General features: G+C 28.3%; 2 protein-coding genes across 7 annotated transcripts in view; both read right to left on the reverse strand.

The window, feature by feature from the left end:
• Positions 1-2159: 2159 nt before the first annotated feature.
• The window catches only part of LOC145189755 (uncharacterized), a 33707-nt gene continuing 13875 nt past the window's right edge, over positions 2160-21991 (reverse strand). For 3 of the 6 annotated variants that reach the window (XM_090089834.1, XM_090089835.1, XM_090089833.1), the window contains 23 exons: positions 17738-17962; positions 17190-17553; positions 15909-17104; positions 15780-15829; positions 15586-15670; positions 15403-15459; positions 15145-15249; positions 8562-8753; positions 8188-8355; positions 7779-8030; positions 6072-6310; positions 5600-5770; positions 5355-5487; positions 5104-5244; positions 4799-4977; positions 4281-4484; positions 3986-4160; positions 3793-3908; positions 3464-3680; positions 3001-3171; positions 2719-2787; positions 2394-2623; positions 2160-2321 (listed from right to left, as the gene is read on the reverse strand). In XM_090089834.1, the coding sequence (XP_089945960.1) occupies positions 2205-2321; positions 2394-2623; positions 2719-2787; positions 3001-3171; positions 3464-3680; positions 3793-3908; positions 3986-4160; positions 4281-4484; positions 4799-4977; positions 5104-5244; positions 5355-5487; positions 5600-5770; positions 6072-6310; positions 7779-8030; positions 8188-8355; positions 8562-8753; positions 15145-15249; positions 15403-15459; positions 15586-15670; positions 15780-15829; positions 15909-17104; positions 17190-17553; positions 17738-17962 (4856 nt within the window). In that variant the 3' untranslated portion in view covers positions 2160-2204. Of the gene's footprint in view, positions 2322-2393; positions 2624-2718; positions 2788-3000; positions 3172-3463; positions 3681-3766; positions 3909-3985; positions 4161-4280; positions 4485-4798; positions 4978-5103; positions 5277-5354; positions 5488-5599; positions 5771-6071; positions 6311-7778; positions 8031-8187; positions 8356-8561; positions 8754-15144; positions 15250-15402; positions 15460-15585; positions 15671-15779; positions 15830-15908; positions 17105-17189; positions 17554-17737; positions 17963-21991 lie in introns of those variants that run through there. The other 3 variants (XM_090089836.1, XR_016453186.1, XR_016453185.1) reach the window with 3 other exon arrangements.
• LOC149887038 (uncharacterized) lies at positions 8773-15051 on the reverse strand. The gene is made up of 2 exons (XM_090089873.1): positions 12742-15051; positions 8773-10891 (listed from the first exon to the last, which is right to left on the reverse strand). Exons 1-2 carry the CDS (start codon positions 13181-13183, stop codon positions 9540-9542), a joined length of 1794 nt encoding a protein of 597 aa, XP_089945999.1. The 5' UTR covers positions 13184-15051; the 3' UTR covers positions 8773-9539.

A 21991-nucleotide genomic window follows, 5' to 3' on the forward strand; every position in this document is an offset into this window, starting at 1 on the left:
TCTCATATGTTTGACTCAGTTATAACTGATAACCATTTATTTGCACTGATTACACTTATTTCAGAAAACTATGCAAAAATATATCTTTATCACCTGGGTAAAAAACAAACAACATGGCTGTGCAGGTGTTAATCAAAAACAGACACAATATATCTGAAACTTTTGCCAAAAATAATATTTTTATGTATTTTTGTTTACAATATTTAGTGTGGTTGTTTTTAAAACAGATATAGTATATATTGTTTTACATTATTTAGTATAACTGTCTTTAATACCTTCCTCCTCTATTCTAATCTTAGCTAACCCATTGGTAAACATACAATTTAAATAAAAATTGTGCCATATGTGGTGATACCAGAAGAAAAAAAAATTCAAGTTGCACAGAGTTTATTAAATAAAAAATTTCATTTCATTATATTATGGGCAGTTAGGTGTTATGTTATGTTATATCAGAATATTTCCAATTGCTGATTTTATAAAAGCTGTTCCTTTTAATCAGTTCTTTAAGTCCCTTAAATCTAAAATCATAAAATATTTGCAAAGCTGTAAAGTAATTGAAATCAAGAAAGTGGTACAATATTGGATTACAACGGTACAATTAAGGATCTAATTTTCCTTTATTGTACTTTTAGCGCAATTTTTTAAATTTGATTCTTCGAGACTTAGCGCTTTAACTCAAAATTAAAAACTCAAAATTAAATTTTGAGTTTTTTAAACATCTTTACAACAAACAATCCCTAAATTATGAAATCCTATTGAAAATCCATGTTTTCACTCAGTAGCTTACCTACATTTTTTAGTTTTGTCTTAAGGGGTACAATATTGGCAACCTTACCCTACTTCGCTGATAAAAGTTGTTACTTCGCTGATAAAAGTTGTTACTTCACTAAAAAAACAAAGTAAATCATTAAAAATTGAACTATTTTCTGCAAAAAAAAAAAAGTATTAAAATTTACTTTCTCTCAAAAATTTTAACGATGAAATTAGTACAATTTTGAAAGAAAAAACCAAAATAAAATTTAAAAAATTTTCGTCTTAGACAGACTGTTTACTCCAGTAAAAACAAAAAATGAAAGTTTTTTTTTTCTTTACTTCTTATAGAAAAAAAAAAACAAACTGATTCTAAGGATATATTTGAACTGACTTTTATCTGCCTAATTTGTGTAAAGCGAGTCACTGTGCAACAACAAAATTAAACTTTTTCTGTCTTACGGTTTTATATGGGTTTTCCTATTTTCCTGTTCCTTAAGTAAATAAAAATAAATCGAAGTAGAATTCAATAACTTTCTAATATCTCTTCTTCTTATTTATTAGGAAACTATTTCACATGGAGTGGTTAAGATGTTTCAAAAGGTGATTTATAACTTTGTTAATTGCCAACTTCACTCGATTGGAAATATTGCAGTTTAACTGGAAGCTGAACATACCACAGCTACGTAAGACTGCTTTTGAAATAGCTGAGCAGGATATTTTAAGCCCGGATCGATAAACTGTATTTAAGTAAAGTATTTGCTACCGAAAGAAATGGAAAAAAAGCAAAATGCTTGTTGTCTTAAACTTTTCTACGTCAAAAATTTTATCCCACAAAAAAATCCGAAAGTTTAAAAAGGGGAGACGGAATATCCCTCAAAACATTAAAAATTCAGAGAAAAAAAACAAACAATAATGACAGAGAAAATTGCAAAAACGTTTTGTGCTTTTAATATAATTTATGAATATACAGTAAAAAAATAATTGTTTGTAAAGGATATTATTTGGCTTTCGAAATATATCGATTTTTAAGAGTCTTAGAAGAAACAGATCATTTTTCCCAGATTAAATTTCTTTTCAAGTATAAAAAGGTCTTTTCATTATTTTCTACATATTTTCTCAGTGCAAATTTCTAAATGTCAAAATAATAATAATAATAATAATAATAATAATAATAATAATAATAATAATAATAATAATAATAATAATAATAATAATAATAATAATAATAATAGTAATAATAATAATAATAATAATAATAATAATAATAATAATAATAATAATAATAATAATAATAATAATAATAATAATAATAGTAATAATAATAATAATAATAATAATAATAATAATAATAATAATAATAATAATAATAAAATAATAATAATAATAATAATAATAATAATAATAATAATAATAAATATCAACAATAATAACAATAATATATATCTATAGTTTTAATGGCAACTATTTATAATTTCTTTTAGTTGTTTGATTTTGATTTCGGTATCGGCAACTCTTTTTAATAAGTCTTCCAACGGTGAATCAGTGTCATTGTAGAGATCAAGAATAGCCTAAAAATATATTTTGATAAAGTAATCTCGTTCTTTATTAATGAAAAAAATTATTTAAAAATCCAGCGTCACCTTTTTCACGTCGCTAAGAAAAACCCCTCCCTTGATAATGTTGAAATTTGGCATATTGGATCGCTTATATGCAGTCATTCCATCTTCATGAAGACGAGAAATGTAATCACGAATATTTGTTTCTTGCTGTCGTTTCAACAAAAACTCCATTTGATTTTTAAATGCGGCTAGGCCGCGTTTTTGTCCGTTCATGTAGATTTCTTCAGATTTTATATTCCATTCATTCAAACCTTTTAAACATGAAAATTCAAATAATCTTCTTCTGTTTCTTTTTTTTTTAATTTATACAAATTTAATGTTGAAAATTAAAAACAAATTTCATCACCATTTTTTACACTGTTGTACCAAAAGAGCATGTCTTGAACGTCAGACAACGACAAATTTGTTTTCATTTCTGAGAAGAACAATTTGAAGAATAAATGCATTCACTATTTCATAAACCATTTACGCTGAAGACGAATAGTATAAATAATATTGCTATCAAAGTATATATGCGCAACATACACGCAACATGCACAAGTATAGCTAAGATGATTGGACTGATTTCAAATGAATAGTAGAGACTTCAGTTGGGTAAAATCGGAACACAAGGAACAAAGCTACTAACCTACATCGCTAATCTTTTTTTGCATATCCGAAAGCTTTAAAAACAAAGATTTTTTATTGGATTCAAACATTTGTCTTTGATATTCTGCAGAAGAGGTAAAAATTTTCATTCCTTCAGTTAGTTTGTCATATTTTTCAACAACTCTCTTCATTTGTTTGCACGAATCTAAATCTAGAATTATTGATATATCAGTTATCCTTCTGTTATTTTAACAGGATTTAATTCTGTTATCTTAACAGATTTAGATTCATATTCACCATATTCACTATCCCGCAAAAATAAGGTAACGCAGAAAAAAAAAATAATTTTTTTTTCACGTTAAGAGGTAGTTTTCTAAATGATCTCAACCGTTTCTTTTAATCACAAGTTTACTATTGTTCTCATTTCCGAGTACCGTTTTTTTGTGGTAATTTATTATAAATTTATTTTACTTTTGTTGCATAAATTTAAAAATGCTTTTTACTTGCTCTTTCTATTCCAGCTGCTTCTGATTGATCACTGTCATACAGCGGAACATCGTTAATCTTGTAATCAAAATCTTGTAATAGACTCCATTGCGAAGAAAACTGGAAAATGTAAATACTTTCAGCAGATTGACGGTCGTTTGATATTGGTTCCTCTAAAACTGAACGATACTGGATAAAATCATTGGCCGATATTGAAGCACGTGGTTTTGCATCCTTAAATATTCAATTCATTTTTTTTGAAAATGTATCACTTTTTGGTGAGGTTTTTCATTCAACAAAAAATTTTGAATAAAACATACTTTGATATTTTTTGAATAAAACATACTTTGATATTTTTTGAATAAAAAGATTTTTCAGAAGTTGCACTCTCAACCTGAGCTTGAAGATCCAACATTTGAGCTGTTAATTCAGTGTTTTGATTTTTAAGTTGCTCCAATGTCCCTACAAGAAAGTCTTTATATCATAAAGAACTCAAACCAAATTTATGAGTTAAACAATCCTCAAAAAAAAAATGTTACCGTAAAAGCTATTTGCAGTTGAGGCACTCTTATAGAGCTGAGGAAACTTTCGATTTATGATCTTTTCAACTAATCTTTTGCGCATGTTAAAACCTAAAGTGATGTCATCTTCCCATGAAAGGAATTCGCTAAATATTTCTGCATTTAAATTTAAAAACACTGTTGATTTCCAGAACTAGAAAAAAAGAATAAACTTATATTCATATAAAAACAACAAATCACTTTCCAAAACAAATTCATTACAAAGTATAAAATCTTTTGATTTTTAAAAAGCAAAAAATACTTTGACACGTACTTTGTTTAAGAAGCCGTTGAAGCAAACTTTTTTAATTGAAATCTTTGCCAAATCAAAATCACCTGTATCCAGTGCTACCCATTCATTATTAGTGACATTTAACTGGATTACTTTTGCGATGTTTATTATCTCCTGGTACTGGTTACTAAACTGATCCAACAATAAATTTATCTCTCCAGGTAACTCTGTCAAACCAATCAATGCCTAAATATAATTCAAGATATAACGTTTCACCAACTAGGCCAAGAACCTAAAAATAAACTTCAGATTGTTCCAATGTAAGAAATTTAGTTTCGATCCACTTGAAAGAAAAATTTGAAAAATGATAAACTTTTAAAGAATTTCTTTTTTGACGCATAAAAACGAAAAAAGTAAAAATTATAAAAAAAAAATCGAGTTTTTACACTCAAATAACTCAAAAAAGAAAAAAAAAAAACAAAAAAAAACAGCAAGAAGCAGAACAAAGAAATATTTTAAGAGAATTTTTAAAACAATTGTAGAAAACAGGTTCCTCTTACATCAATACTAGAATGATCACCCCATATAACAATTTTCTTTGCTGTTTTATCTAATTCACATGAGGCAATGCATATAGCATCTTTTTTTTTCCATTTACAGTTATCCCATCCTGGACAACCAATCCAAGTTCCCCATAAACGATAACATTGGTTATTCCACCCAAAAAATGGGATACACACTGAAAATAATTTATTCAAATGCTAAAACTTGAGAGTTTGAATTAATATCTCTAAAAAAATATTTAAACAAGAAAATAACAAGTTAAACAAATGAAAAAATACAATGGTATTAAACTAAAAAATACCTTCATTGCATTTAGATTTGCAAGCAATTTTTAACTCCAGTTTATCATCATTGAGTTTTTTCAGCTTCTCCTTTAACTTTTCTTCATAAGAATGAATGTCTCTTTTCCAAACATTTATGTGATACAAAGCATCTTTTAATCCTTTGGATATTTAAAAGCAATAATTGACGATCCTTTAAAAATATCATTAATATATTAAACAGAAATACAATTTTTTATAGTGCATCTTTCGTAATCTATATTAATTTTACCTGATTGCATCGATTTAATTACAGCATCAACATTCTTTTTGTTCAAGGTGGCTTTTTCATAAATGTAAGACAGTTCAGATATCAGTGTACTGGATAGTTCTTTTAACTCAGAGTTTTTCATGCAGCCTGTGAACTGAAACAGTTGTTGCATAAACAAAATTATTAAAAATTAAACTTACTTTACATTTGTGCAATTTTCTACAGAATAAAAAAGAATTTAAAAAAGAGATTTTAAGTAGAATAACCTTAAAATCTGCTTTTGATACTTGTCCACTTAACTTAGCCTTGAAGAACAATTCAGAGTTAAGAGATTGGAACATGCTTCCAGACACATTGAATAAAAACCCTTCATCTTCAATGATCAGGTTTGTCATCTCTCTGCTTCCCATTACATCAACCAATGTTTTCATGTTACTCTAAATTTGTTTAAAAAAAGTAAAATGTTTCTCAACTTTTTATAATATTTTTTTATTTTAACAGAAAAGAAACATAATAAAAAGCATCATTTGGTTTTTGATTTTGTTGTAATTGTGAATTTGTTGCAGTTGACACAATCAATGACCTTTTTATGAGAAAACTTGGAGTGAAATTACACTTTAACTCTCACATTTATGTTAGCAAAAATTTTAAAAAACAAAAAAACAGTGTAAAAGTAATAATATTAATAACAAAAAAAAAAAAAAAAAAAAAAAAAAAAAAACTTTTAAAATAGTATACCTTAAACTTTCCATTAACCAACTCCACAATCAAAACTGGTCCACTGTATAATAACTTTTTAGAGTGTCTTAACTTGATAAGACCACCCATAACATTGATTGGATTTAACTTTATTTCAATCATAATTTTATTGGAGAAGAAGTTAAAATTTACAGGAACAAAAAACTCAAAAACTCTAATATTTCCACTTAAATGAAATCCTGATTGAATCTGAAAGTCTGCTATGTTTTCTCTGATCCCTTAAAAAAAAAGATGAAAAAATGCAAACATTTAAACATATGTGAATAGCATGAAAACAACATGATGTAATTTAACTTATTGGAATAAATAAATTATGTATAAAAAATTCATTTATATAAACAAGTTAAATTATATTATATGTTATTTCATGCATTATTATTATGCTAAGTAAGATTTTATATTATTACTCAAGCTGAAGTAAAAAATATTCTAGTTTATATTAATGTTAGCATTACAACATGATGCAAGAGATAACTGGAAATACAGAAAAAAGGTCTTCTTATGAAGGATTTATAATTGTTAAAAATCAAGGAGCTTTTAAAGAAAGATTTCCTTTAGAACTTTCAAAGTACAAATAGATGATTTGTTATCCAGAAAACAATAATTAACGGATTTGCTAACTTTTTTATTATAACAGATATTTATCTTTTAGGATCTAAATGAATGATTTATAAAAATTTGAGTTTAAGAAACTTATAAGAAACATAATTTGTCCATAGCTCTTTTTTTTTTTAAACCAAAAAAGGGTTCAAAGGGTGCACCTTCAAAGTGTTTCTTTAACTGACTAATTATTCTATATAAATCTTTTCACTAAATTTTTTAAGCCTTGTTAAAACATTATTTTAAAATCTTTAATTTTATCATTGAAAATGTTTAAATTTCAAAAAAATTTCTGAATAAATTCATGACTCACAAAATACCACACAAAGATGTTGCTTTTTTTTGTGATTTTAAATGTTATTGTAGTTAAATATCTTTTTAGGAGTCAATTTAATATTCTAAACTTTTTACACTCTTCATAGAAAATGAATGATCACCTGACAATAAACAAGTATTAGAGTTAAGACTTATTTGTTTTTAAAAATATAATCATTGAATCCTAAAAGCATGGGATTCCATCTGCTTGATATAGCCTGAGTAATTCAATTAGGTTGTGTGATAATTCCATGCCAAATGGAGCAAATTTTTATGAGGTACCTTATGGACTGCCTCAGGTTTTGCTGACAATTTTTGCTTTTGTACATATGAGAAAAGAATGTCCCAAAAACTTCATATCAATACCTATTGCAGCTCTTGAGAAAACACTATTTAAAAGGTTAACTTGTCTTACTTTTCTCATGTGCCAACTCAATAAGTTTTAGTAGTTTCTTGAAGTCAAAAATGACCTATATAGAAATGTCAAATTGATATTTTAGAAATATGTCTACTTTTCAAACTTTTATCAACCAAAGATGGATCTACTGTTAAAATTTTTCCAACATTTACATCATCTTAGTGTAAATTGTAGAAATTATAGTTTGACTTCTTATTCTGCATTTGTTTCTTGAACAAGTTTTTTTACACAAATAATGAGATTTGTTTTGTTTTATAGTAGGCTTTCAATCCTAAGTTAAAACTGTAAATGTAAGCATGTGGTATTTGGAACCAGATTATCTGTAGTGTTAATGAATGAATAAAATTACTTACCATCTTCATTGCTTGTGACAGTTAAAAGCAAACCATTAGGAAATACTGAAGTTGACAAGTACTTTGGTAAGATTACATCTGGCTTTAAAGCATTAATTAACAACAATAGTGTTATTTCAGATTTATCTGCAATAATGTAATGATACCATGGTAATACTGGATTTAAAAACATTTTAGCGTTATCAAACTTAATCATGTGATCTTCACTTCCATCTGGCTTTGAGATACCCAACTTCAACTCAATCTCAAGTTCTATTTAAAAAAATCTTTCTTTGGTTTTTGCTGCATTTTTTTTTCTCTTCATATAAATACAGAACTTTAACTTTCAGAGGAGAAACAAAAAAGAAAAAGAAAAGAATATCAAAAATATGATTAATATTAAAAGTAATTTTTATTTGAAGTTTCTTACCTAAATGTGTTAATAAGCCAGTGTGGAAATTTGTCTGGAAATTTCTGTATTGCACCTGGATATTTTCAAAAGACAGTTTGCCTAAAGCAAAACCTGGTTTTGTGTTTTGGACTGGTAAAATAGTAGCACCAAAGTTGAGTTTTCCACTTGGTTGTAAATTAATGATTCCTTTAAAAAATTTATAGCAGCTCAATACTTTTCATCATATAAAAATAATTTAAATAACATGGTATCTAAGATAATGAATGGTTTTAAGGATTCATTTTTTTAAAAAATAGAAAAAAAATATTGCAAAGATATTGCAGACAAATACCATTGATAACATTTTAGAAAACCTTTACTATATATTTTATTACAACTTCATGAAAACTTACCTGTCACAGAAAATGAAATCGGAAGTCTGATATTCACATTTACTGTTATGTAAATTCCACTTTGATCTGTTGCTATTTCATTGTATGATACCACCAATGCTATTATTTGAAAATCCATGTTTTCACTTTTTATTCTATTATCGTGGATGTGAAGAGGTGCTTCTAAGTAGACACTTTTTCTTGATAAAGAACCTGAAAAATAATTTTAGAAAAAAATTGTTTTTATTTTCAAGGTTTCTATGATTTTTCTGATTAATATTAAGGTGATGACTTTTATACAACTTTATTTCCCTGTATCATAGTTTGATGAGTTTTCATTAAAGATCAGATAAAAATCACTTTCAAGGTGATTTGATAAAAAAACCTGATACACAATATAATATACGAAGACCTCAGTGGAAAAACCAGCATTGTCACATTTTTCTTATTTTGAGATAATCAATTTTTAAAGTTCAAAACGTTCTTTAAAATTTAATTTATACACTGCTTTTTAGTTTTATGTATATATATATAGATTAACTATATTTATATCAGATTATTTCTTAAAAAATAAAAAATAAATATTTTTTCAATGTTTTTTTCGGAAACTAAAGTTCATTATCAATAAATGGACATCACTGACTTTTTCCTTGGAATTTTTAAGTGGCGTAATTACTATTTTTAGCCCTTCTTTTTTGTTTAAAAACAAAACAATATCTTAAAAATGGGCTCTTAATGATGTAAGCGGCCTGAAAAGACAGTTGACCCTGCTGTTTCTTTAGCTAATTTTTTTTTGTTATCCCACTGAAACGTCTATGGGAAGTTATTACATTTTGTTGACATCTATTGTGGAGCGATAGATTTTTTTTTATTTAACAAAGTCAAACTAATTAAAACATAAATTTTAACACAAATTAATCAGAAACATTACTATACATGAAATTAATGAGACCAACATGAAATTAATGAGAAACATAACCATAATTAAAATATATTTTTCTAATCAGTATCTGAATCTTCTGATGCCGAATCTTGTGTTTCTGTTTTTGAAGTAACAAGATTATCAAAAAAACTGTGATTATCAGGTTTACATAGACGCTTCAGAACTTGTAAGTTGTTATACTTGGCAGTACTTATTGGTAGAACTGAGGAATACTTATTAAACTGATTGAGTGCAGTTTCTGTTTGATTATTTTGTCTATGTTTTACCAAAGCAGTATTTTCAATATTGCCATTCCAGTTGTTACGAAAGAGAAGCAGTGCAGGGTGTATATCTTGAATGACAAGTTCTCTGACTGGTCGAGTTTTTATCGGACATGCGCACTTATAATATTGTTTCAAGTAATCAGAAAATCTGAAAAAATTTACATTGAAAAAATTTACAACATTAAAAGGTGAAGGTTTTTTTCTGCAATTCTTAAGAACCTGACGCCAATCCTCAGGAATTTCAACATTAGCCTTTATATTAACATTTGCCATGTCACGATTGCATTCCATATAGGAATGACCTTGTATAGGAAATGACACTTTAATACATTTAAAACGTTTTTGAAAGTGAACCATCCAATGCAAAAAACGAAACACAGTGTAATTTTTGTTTTGTCCTGCACATCCATCGCAAAAAAAATGTAATTCAAGGACTGTGTTAGAAAGATGATTAATGTTAAAATGATAAAGCATAGAGCAAAAATCATCAAATCCCTTTTTTCCTGTTGTTTCATCGTATGTATAAAGAAATACTTCATCACTGGATAGGATGTGTATATTAAATGAAAAAAATTTAAGCTGTCTTCGGTAATACATATCATTAGTTGATTTATTAGGCATGGGTAAATTCTTCTGAAAATCAAAAGCAATAGCTTCAAACATGTCTGAGTTTTTTGCTCGTTTTTTTGCATCTGACTTTCTGTTATAAAATATAGCAGCTTTTTTTGTGTGAAAATCATGCTCTGTTTCAAGATCTTTTTTTTTTTTATTAAGTTTGATAATATCTTGACCAACTGCATTTAAAAGCTCTTGGTCAGTGTGTTTTATATTTACAATGAACTCATCACAAGCTAAACAAGTGTCTTTTCGTGGAAAGCCAAACCCAATATTAAATTTATTGTTAAAAACTACTCTGTATGTTTCGAATCCTAATTTAACAGTTGGGTAAGTATGTTTGAATAGTTCAAACATTTTAGAGACATTTAGATCTTCAGATAAGTAAATTTTTTTAGTTTTTCCAATAGCATAATGAGATGACCTTCCTCTGAAAGAAGATATATGTTTTTGGATAGCTTCACTGTCACTTTCAGTTATTTTGTGTGGCCGATTTTTATGCTTGCCTCTACCATCAATTGGAGGGCAACCTAAAAGAACAAAATGACATAATATTCATATACACAATATATATATATATATATATATATATATATATATATATATATATATATATATATATATATATATAGAGTAGCGTCCAAAAGTAATTGGACAAACACCTTTTTTGTTATATTTTCTCATTAAGTAAAGATTTTTAAATGAAATTTCGTGTAAGTGTGTCAAATTATACTACAATTATGAAAAACAAAACAAAAATTCCCTTTTGGGAGTAATTACTCAAAAATTTGCTAAAAGAATGGAAATGATTGGCTCAAAAGTAATTGGATAAACTAAACTCTAACAATGTTGATATAACTTAGACTATTTTAACTTCTTTTTCTGAAGGCAGATTTTTATAAAAACATTCAATGATCAATAATTTGTAATGGGACATAATAAATATTTAAGCGAGGCAGTGAAAAAGTTGATTGTACAAGCATTTAATAACGGTAAGACTGTGCGACAAATTTCAATAGATATGAATATTTCACGATCAACAGTTGGTTATACATTAAAAGTTTTTCAACAACGGAGTCACTTCCAAGTATCAACAAAGTCAGGACGCCCGAAATCATCAACATTTCGCCAAGATAATGTTGTAGTAAGATCGTCAAAGGCAGATCCGCGCAAGAGTGCTAAAGAAATTCATAGAGAACTTACACAGTCCCATCAAATTTATTGCTCTTATGCAACAGTAAAGCGTCGCTTAAGACAAAACAAACTTTTTGGCCGTCGTCCTGTTAAAAAACCTTTTATTTCTGCAAAAAATCGTAGAGCACGGTTAAAATTCGCTAAAGAACATCTAAGTTGGACAGCAAACCAATGGTCAAAAATACTATGGAGTGATGAGTCAAAGTTTAATATGTTTGGTTCTGATGGTATTAAATATGTTCGACGTCCAATAGGTCTTCGAAATGATGTTAAGTACCAAGTTCCTACAGTAAAGCATGGTGGTGGTTCAATTATGGTTTGATCATGTTTTAGCCGTGATGGAGTAGGTCCAATCTATCGAGTTCAAGGCATTATGGACCAAAACATGTATAAAGGAATAATCAAAGATATAATGCTGCCACATGCAAATAACAAAATGTTGCGTGGTTGGACTTTCCAACACGCCAATGATCCAAAACACACTTCCAAGCTAGTCATGGATTTTTTAGCTCAAAAGAAAGTTCGTATCTTGGAATGGCCGTCACAATCTCCGGACCTGAACCCAATCGAACATCTTTGGGAACATATTGAGAGAAAAATTAGTGTTCGGAAACCATCTAATCAACATAATTTGTTTGAGTTGATTAAGCGCACTTGGGAGGAAATACCAATTGATGTTTTAATTAATTTGGTTGATTCAATGCCACGTAGATGTAATGCTGTCGTTGCGGCAAAAGGTTTTCCAACGAAGTACTAGGATTATGCTCAGATTATATACATTATGTAACAGAATATAACACTATGTAATATTGTATATATTATTTAACAGAAATCTTCATAAAAAATGCTGAAAATTTATCCTTTGTTGAGAAAGTTTTATCTTTAAACGACATATTTAGTTTGTCCAATTACTTTTGAGCCAGTCATTTCCATTCTTTTAGCAAAATTTTTAGTAATTACTCCCAAAAGGGAACTTTTGTTTTCTTTTTCATAATTGTAGTATAATTTGACATGCTTATGCAAAATTTCATTTAAAAATCTTGACTCGATGAGAAAATATAACCAAAAAGGTGTTTGTCCAATTACTTTTGGACGCTACTGTATATATATACATATATATATATATATAAATAGTTTAGTTCATAACTTAAAATATTATAAATAACTTCTTTAACTATTTACTAACCAGTTGTAGCAACTGATTTCCTTATTGATTCGATCCTAGCTTTTGTAATTCCGAAAAAAGACATCATAGCTTTAATGCAGATTGGGACTTCGATAGCTGATTGTGCTCTTTGCACCCTTACACAATAAGAATATGAAAAATTGTGTATGTAAGTTTTATCTGCATTCTGTCGTGGTCTTCTTCTGTTAATGTTTTGGATTTTTATTAGTGTGGATAAGTATGCGTCCTGACTATTTTTAGATGAATATTCATTAAAGTTCTTAATTAGTTCATTCCTTTCCTCACTACTAATATTTTTAAAACATGCAAGTCGAATACAATGACAGTCTGCCCCAATAATGTGGCTCGATAAATTGTGTATTTTTTTTCTATTTTTGGAATTAATATTAATCTTTCTTTTTCTTGATTTTTCTGTAACCACCGGACTACCATTACAATCCATTTTGTTTTTTGTTTACTTTTTTCCGCGGCTTTTTTTTCAACCAATACTTGAGGTATTAAGGAATCATGTGGTTTCGTAAACTATAAAAACTTCGGACAACGCAGGTTATTCCAAATGTAACCCTTGACATCACCGATTGTTCCATTTGATCATGTTTAATTTTATCCTCTTTTTTAATGAGTGGTCTAGTTTTTTCACTTGGTAATTAAAATAAAAGATGAAATAAGATATGCTTGCTTGAAAAATAATAGTTTCTCAAAAATTTCAAAAATGTGACATCGCTGGTTTTTCCACTGAGGTCTTCATACAATTCTTTATTTATCTGCTATTTTGCTCATTCATTGAGGCCACTGTAAGCAGGAAATTGAATACAAGCTTTAAAGTCACATATTATACAACATTATATAGTGACATCAAACACAAAAAGAAATTAGTTATTGATAAATAACCTCAGTGGAAGACTGTGTTTGTTGTGGCAGGAGTCATGCAGATCTTTTAAAACTTTAATGGCACACTAATAATACTGGTTGCTTCAAGCATTGATAGTTGGAGATTCATACATTTTCCAGTGGTTTTTCAAGCATTTAAGACATTTTAGGTAGTCATTCAGAGCTGCATATAATTCATCAAAATCTTCAGTTTTGGATCTGTTGAAACTTTAAAGGGGATCTCATTTCTCTAAGTTTAGTGACAGAAAACACAAGCGATATGGTAGATAAACTTCAAGTCATCTCTTCAGCCACCTACTTCCTTAATCTAAGTTTTCAACCATTGCTAAGAGCTGGTTTCAATTTAACATAATTGCTCTTTAAATAAAGATAATTATGCTAGATTGAAAGCAGCCCCCTCTGTATGACAACAGACTTAAGCTTGTAACAAGGTATCTTGCAATACCTGTTGGGTTATGCTTCCTTGTGCTTGTTGATGCTGCATTTTCATCCTCCCGAGGACTGTATTCACTGCTGTAGGATGAGCCTCTGCTACTTTCAGAACAATCAGGTAGCACTTATTTAGTAAGTTTGGAAACAGTTGTTTTGATTGCCTTCTTTCGCTTGGATGGTTGGATGTTTTTGGCACTACTAGATCAGCCAATGGATTATCTAACCTGTTTTTACTTTTAATTTCATCCTCTTTAAACATCCATTTACCTTTTATCTTAGTTTTGTTAAACACTCAATTCAATGCATCATAGTTTTGTTTTTTTCTGCGACATTCATAGTCTTTTAGAAGTTTTGCTAGTTTTACACAAGTGACTTTACCCAAGTTTACGCAAGAAGTTCAACATTTTGCTTCATAGGACTTTAAGCTCCACAACAACTAAACAGATCCTCTTTCTTGATTATTTGGTAGTGGATTTAAGAAATTTGAAGAGTCATATGTGTTTTTCCTGGGACATCTGACTCCATTCACTCAAGGATGCTTCATAAATTGATTTGCTGCCTCTTCTTAATGGTGCTTGAAACTGGACTAATTAAACATAATAAATATGTAGCAAATTAAAGAAACTACTATTGAGTTTACAAATATTTTATTTCAAAATAACCAATTCAAAAATGTAGAATGTAAAAAAAAGTGTAACAGGAATTAGTTTTTAAGATAAAAATTCAAAAAGTCATCACCTTAAACAAAATCAGCAAAAATTAATTAGCATTAGAAGTACTTTTTCAAAATGTCTAAAAATTCATATAACTTTCAATATAAAATGGTCACAAAATAAAGTTGTAATCATAAAATTCTAATTATAAAAACGCTAATTAAAAAACCCTGATTATCAAAATTATTGTAATAATCACGTATTTTTATAAAATAAAACTCATTTTTTAAAATTTCATAAATAGATTTAATGTTTAGATTACTTTTGAAAGGTAGTTGGAATTTTCCAGAAAATAATCTATAAACATTACTTTATAATTTTTTAATAATAATAAAATGTCTAGAATATAAAAATACTTAAAATATACCAGACAGGATAATTTTCTCTCCATCTGTTACTTCTTTAAGCCATTTGCACAAGTCATTATTTTTGCAGTTTTCAAGGGACAAAGAAGTGAATGAGGCTGTTACTCCTAAAGAAAATTCACAAGTTGAATTTTTTTTTTGTTTAGAAATTTTATTGTTTAGAAATTTTATTGTTCAGAAATTTTATTGTTTAGAAATTTTATTGTTTAGAAATTTTTTAAAAATAACAATAACAGCAATAACAACAACAAAACTGTTACCTTTTTTTATTTTTATAGAAGATTCAGTTTCAAACAATTTTTTCTCAACTTGAGAATCTATTTTATAAAATAAAATTCTAAATTCTAAAATACTGTAGTGAAAATCTAACAGTGTAGCTAATAAGTAAAAACAAATTCAGATTTGATTTTTTTTTTATTAACTTTTGTTGAACAAAAACTTACCATCTCTATGATGCAAAATATCATCTCTATGATGTAACATATCATCAGGTGCAAAATTATTCCAAAATTTGTCTTTTTTCCAGTTCTTAAATATTGCCAAGTTTATTTCAAAAGTTGTTTATGAAAAAGAACTTCAAAAATGTGCTTTATCTAAGTAGTAAAATTTTAACACAAAACAAAACAAAAAAACAAACCTTAAAAAATTCTTTATTGGGAGAATTGTTTGTGTTGCTCAACAAAATTACTAAAATTAATAAAATGAAACCATGAAATGGATTTTTTAGTAAAAATAGAACTTCTTATAAATGTGACTCAAATATTACCTGCTTTCATTTTCTCAAGCCAGGGTGCTGTAAACTTTAAAGATTTTTCATACAATTTCTCTAACAAATCTGTCAGTCTCACATTGAAAAAAGTCACAGTAAATACAATATTTAACTTATTAGGAGTTTCTTTGTCTAAAGTTTCACGACTCTTTGATTGCACTTCAGAAACACTTATTTTATCAAAAGTTTTATAATTCATTGATTCTGTTCCAGAACTTCTTTTGTAAATATTACTTAATTTTGCTAGTACCTTTTTTATATTTTTAACAGCTATCTTGTTTGCAACATTAGATAAGGGAGCAGTACTACCCAAATTTTTATGGACAATACTTTGAAGATTTGTGGAAAGTATATTGTTTAAACCTGACCTCTTTACAGCTGCTACATTAATCCCTTCTAAATTATCTACATGTTTATCTTCTTCATCTAAATGAAATGGTAAATTAGTTTCTTCTTTTGCAAGCTCTTCTATTTCATTAGAAAATTCTTTATCAATCATATCACTTTTAAGCCTTTCATGATCAGCAGTTTCATCAGAAAGTCCTTTATTTATAGTTTTGCTTTTGAAGCCTTCTTGAGGAAATTTCTGAAACTCTTTCATTATGTTGTAAACCTTAACAACAGGCTCAACAGACTGATCCACATGTTTGTTTGAGCCATACTTAGAAAACTCTGGTTCTAATACTGTTTTAGTAAATAATGCTGGCGTTGGTTCTACTTTATCGCTATTAGATGAAGTTTGAACAGGCTGCAAAACTTCAAGATCATCTTTATCAAAGAAGGATGGACGAAATAAATAATTAGCTTTTTTTTTCAAGTGAATTTTTAAACTGTTGTCATTCATCTCATTGGGAATATTTTTTCTGTTGTCATTCATTTTCTCTTTTTTGTCTGTTTGAGAAGATTTATTTTCTAGCTTGGAGTCACTAAAATACTTTAAATCTTCCTCCATCTGTTTTTCATTCAAAGCTTGTTTTTCAGTTTTGTTAATATCAACCAAAAAAATTTTAGGTATACTTGCATTAGAAGCTATTAACTTGGGTTTTGAAGAATGATTGGAATAAAAAGATTTTTTCTCTTTCTTGAAAGGTTTCTTGTTTTTGTTTTCTTTTTTTACTTCATCTATTTTATGCTGCCAAGTGTAACCCTCTAACTGAACACTTAATCCAAATAAAAAGGCAGTAGCAGTTAACCTATGATTATACAAGAGAAATAAGGCCTATGATAGAAAAAAACATTAAAAAAAAAAAGAAAATAAAGTAATATTTTTATTCATACTTGATTCCCTCTTTATTGTCTTTTAAATTCACTTCACTCAAACCAAACTCACTCAATTGTTTAAATGATGCTAATATATCAAACTCATCTTTTTTTAGTCCCAATAACAACAAAAGTTGAGAAGAATTCATTGGAGGAAGAGAAACCACAATGTTTGGTTTTAAGTCATCATATTTCCTAGAAACTACCAGCAATGACTCAACTTCAGATATTTCTCCATTATCACCAATTACAGATTTTTTTGCATTTGAATTACCAAGAAAATACCACTTTTTCAATTCTTTTTTAAATTGCAAATCAAAATGATTGAAACGAAATATATCATAAAATAAACTGATATTTCTCTGTAATAGCGATCTTAAATCTGTAATTAAACAATATATAAAACATTTTAAAAAAAACTTTCAGAAAACTATCATGAGAGAAAATTTTATTTATAAGAAAATCAAATGTTAAAAGCATCAGATTTATTCAAAAATTTAGGGATAGCTATAAATATTGTATTAAAATATTGATTTAGTATACTCTTATGTTTAACTTTATTATACCAAAAGCTCCATTTTTTCCATTGAATTTAAATTGAGAAACTGCAGTTTTCTTTTCCTCTTCAGAGTTTCCAGCAAATTGTTCCGGAAGTTCAAAAGTTGAATTTATTTCATTAAATAGACATTCTACAAAAGTCTGATAATTAGGGTGCATGCCATTAGCCATTTTGAATAAAAATTCACCTGCTTTTGTAATTTGAAGTTCAATGGATATAGTTTGGGGAATCCCTATTAAAATTGAAATTAAAAACTATATTATATATAATATAATATAACATGTACATATGTATGGATGCATGGATGGATGTATGTCTGTGTATGTATGTTATGGTTTAAAAATTTGGGACTCTAATATCAATGAAATACCCTTAAAAAATCCTTTTAAGGGGTGATATTACATGTCGATGGGAGCTCATAACAAATTAAGTTTTAATCCCACATTAACATCCATAGAAGATTTTGATCTTTAAGTTTTTTCTATAATTGGTTCTTATACATAAGCTAAGGTCAAGTGCTTTGAGTACAAAACTTTATCCTAGATATTTTTTCACAAAACATAAAATGTTGCAAATTTAATTCGGAAGATTTTTTATTTTACTAATTTAATGATCCTGTCTCAATGATTCGGTTTCAAAATTATACAACAATTGCTTTCAAGAAATGGAAATGCAAAACATAAAAAATGACCATATAGCTCACAGATTTAAACAAAATAAGCCTATATAAAGACTGTAGTAATATTTTCTAAATAAAAATTTAGATATTTTTGCTCTTGTAATCAACAACACACTTCAGAAGTTGATTTGAATAGTCTGGCTGTGATTAGTCGCATTTCAGTTTCTCCAAATGAATTTCTCCAAATGTAGCGATTGTTAAATTGTTGGATTCAAATTTTAAAACAAAACAAGATGTATTTTCTATGAAAATCATAAAAAAACGTTGAGGCTTTTTCCCGGAAAAAAGAAGTGTTCGTGCTATTTATAAATTTTCGAAAGTTCGAATTTTTTTACCTTGAATCGCTCCGATTGTTTATCAATTTGTATCAGCTTGTTTGTTTTTAGTTTGCTCTTGCATTTTTGTTTATTTATTGCTGTGAAGGCTTCATATTTGATGATAGTACAGTTTACAAAGATATTTCATAGATACTGTGTGTTTAACATTATTTTTTGTTTTTTTAAGACCAAAACTTGTTCTAATTTAAGTTTGTTTTTTTTCTTTTTTCTTTTGTATTAATATGTTTATTGCTATTTAAGTAATAAAATGGGTAAAATTCCACTACTGGAACGTAAAAAAGTTATCGTCCTTTAAGAAGAAGATTATTTTCAACGACAAATTGTTCAAAAAACAAAGTATTTAAGGACAGCCATTAGACAAATTATAAAAAAAATTAAAAACATGGGATCTCTTGAGGATAAAATTCGAAGTGGAAGACTTCCAAAGCTTAAAAAACATGACATAAATTATTTTAGAAATTTGAAAAAAACCTCCAGTGAACTAGCCAAGACAATCAGGCTGCAACTGGGACAAATGTTTCCTCATCTTGCGTTTGACGACATTTGCTAAAACCTGGGTTAGGAGGGTGTGTTAGAGTTTGAAAGCCTTTACTGCGTTGTGGCAATAAAGAAAAAAGACTTAAATATGCAAAACAGCATAATAACTGAACGCAAGAAATATTAAACCGTGTACTATACACAGATGAATCAAAATTTGAATTGTTCGGTAGCAGAAGACGGCAGTATGTAAGAAAAAGGCTAGGAGAGGCTTATCGCCCTGATTTTCTACATCCAAAAATCAAGCATGGGGGAGGTTTTGTTTTAGTTTGGGGTTGTATTTCATCATCTGGAATAGGTGATATAGTCAGAATTGATGGTAAACTGACAGGAGAACAATATATTGTGAGGAGGGAGAAAAGTTAAAAACAGCGAAAAGACGTACATACAGAGACTTATTCATCATGTCATATAAATAAAACACGAGAAAACTAATGAAGCAAAAAAAATAATAATAAAAAAACAACGATTAAGAAAAGACATACAGAGACTTATTCATCATGTCATATAAATAAAACACGAGAAAACTAATGAAGCAAAAATAAAAAAAAAAACGATTAAGAAAAGACGTGCACACAGAGACCTATTTACCTGTCAAGTAAACTAATGATAAGTAGATATAGCAACGAAACAAATAATAATGGAGAACTATAAAAGCTCAAAAAAGAAAGAATCTGACAGTTTTTGGGAAGACAGTTTTTGGGAAGACAGTTTTTGGGAAGACAGTTTTTGGGAAGACAGTTTTTGGGAAGACAGTTTTTGGGAAGACAGTTTTTGGGAAGACAGTTTTTGGGAAGACAGTTTTTGAAGAGAGTTTTTATTGGGAGAGTTAAGAGAAGAAGAATTAGAGTTTTTAAGTGAAGTCTTTGGGAGAAGAGAAAGAGTTTTTGAAGAAGAGATTTAAAAGAGAATTTTAAGAGAAAGAGTTTTTAAGAGATTTAAAGAGGATTTCAAAGAAGAAAAAGAATTTTGTTATAAAAAGAGTTTTAAGAGATTTAAAAGAGGAATTTATGAGAAAAGGATTTCTAAAGATTTAAAAGAGAATTTTAAGAGAAAGAGTTTTAAGAGATTTAAAGAGGATTTTAAAGAAGAAAAAGGATTTTGTTATAAAAAGAGTTTTAAGAGATTTAAAAGAGGAATTTATGAGAAAAGGATTTTTAAAGATTTAAAGAGAATTTTATGAGAAGTATTTACGAAGATTTTAAAGAGAAACTTACGAGAAGAATTGGTAAGAAAAGATATTTGAGTAACTTTAAATAAGCGTTATTATCTATATTGATTTATTGATATTTGCATGAGTTAATTTTAAGAGAATATATATTGATGAGAATATTTGAGAATATTTATTAAGAAAAATAAGTAAGAGAAGAAGAACCAGTAGTAAGTACTTTTGTTTGCATTTCGATTATTAATATTATTGTTGTTATTACTATATGCGTTAAATATTGTTATTGAAAAGATTGATGCTTTACCGCGCACCTAACATATCCGCGCCATTACATTTACGTCACACAAATATAAGAGTGCTAACCGTTACACATTAAGAGAACATTTGTTTGAGTTTTATATTATAGAACATACTGAGGACGGCGAAGTTAAGTTAAGCCTTGTTGATTAGACCTTGCCCATTCCTAACCAAACTATTCCCAAACCTCGCCCTTACCTAACCAAATACTCCCCAGACCATCAACCTAATAGTTCCCAACCTCCATATACCGCCCTCACACTGTTGCAGAATACAGAAATTTACTAGCTACTAGAATAAAATTAGCTCACGAACTAGCGAGAAGCAATCTACAGAAAGCACAACTGCAAAACAAATTCTATTATGACAGAGATGCTAAAGAACCTACATTTATAGAAGGAGAAAAAGTATGGATACACAACAAGGAGAAAAAACAAGGCCTATCCCCAAAATTACAAACAAAATGGCAAGGACCATACCAAATTATTGAAAAGGTTTCCCCCGTTAATTTTAAAGTAAAACTTGTTGATAGCAGTAAAGCACCTTTTGTCGTTCATTCAAACAGACTCAAGAAATTTCATGAACCCCCAATGAAGCCAAACGATAGAACAGACTCTTCAGATAATAACGATGATGCTTCAGATAATACTCTTAATCAAAACCAAAATCAAGATTATCAACCAGCAGAAGTCAAAAAGGCGAGAACTATGAATGTTGTTAAGACAAAATTTATATGATTTCTTGTCCTTTAGAGATAGGTTTTGAAAATCTTTACAAGGAACAAAATGTTTTGAAAACTAAGTATCGGTTCTTACGTGGAGTATTCCCATCTCTCTCACGCAGTCATGATTGTTAATGCGTATGGCTTCTATGTCAACTAGAAACGAGTTCTTTATCTTCGCTAATTCTCTCATTTTCTTGGTGTGTGTTACTAATGGTTCTTCTTCGGCCATTTTTCTCTTTTTTTTTTTTGCTTCATTAGTTTTCTCGTGTTTTATTTATATGACATGATGAATAAGTCTCTGTATGTACGTCTTTTCGCTGTTTTTAACTTTTCTCCCTCCTCACAATATAGAAGTTTTAAGACATCATGCATTACCATCTGAATGAGACTAATTGGTAAAAATTTCATTCTACAGCTAGACAATGATCCCAAAAATTGTTCCCGAGTGGCGAAAAAATATTTACAGGATACGTGTGACGAGGGAGTTCTCGAAGTAATGAACTGGCCTCCTCAAAGTC

This window comes from Hydra viridissima, unplaced genomic scaffold (assembly GCF_058129835.1).
Source record: "Hydra viridissima isolate aposymbiotic clone 2 unplaced genomic scaffold, HvirCarnegie_v1 scaffold_6, whole genome shotgun sequence".
NCBI classification, from domain to species: domain Eukaryota; kingdom Metazoa; phylum Cnidaria; class Hydrozoa; order Anthoathecata; family Hydridae; genus Hydra; species Hydra viridissima.

What these genes read in the sequence shown, in the direction of transcription:
- LOC149887038 (XM_090089873.1), bottom strand. Translation starts at nt 13,183, where the DNA reads ATGGATTGTAATGGTAGTCCGGTGGTTACAGAAAAATCAAGAAAAAGA. An exon ending in GAAATCAGTTGCTACAACTG is followed by an intron (nt 10,892 to 12,741) that starts GTTAGTAAATAG and finishes TTGTTCTTTTAG; the next exon opens with GTTGCCCTCCAATTGATGGT.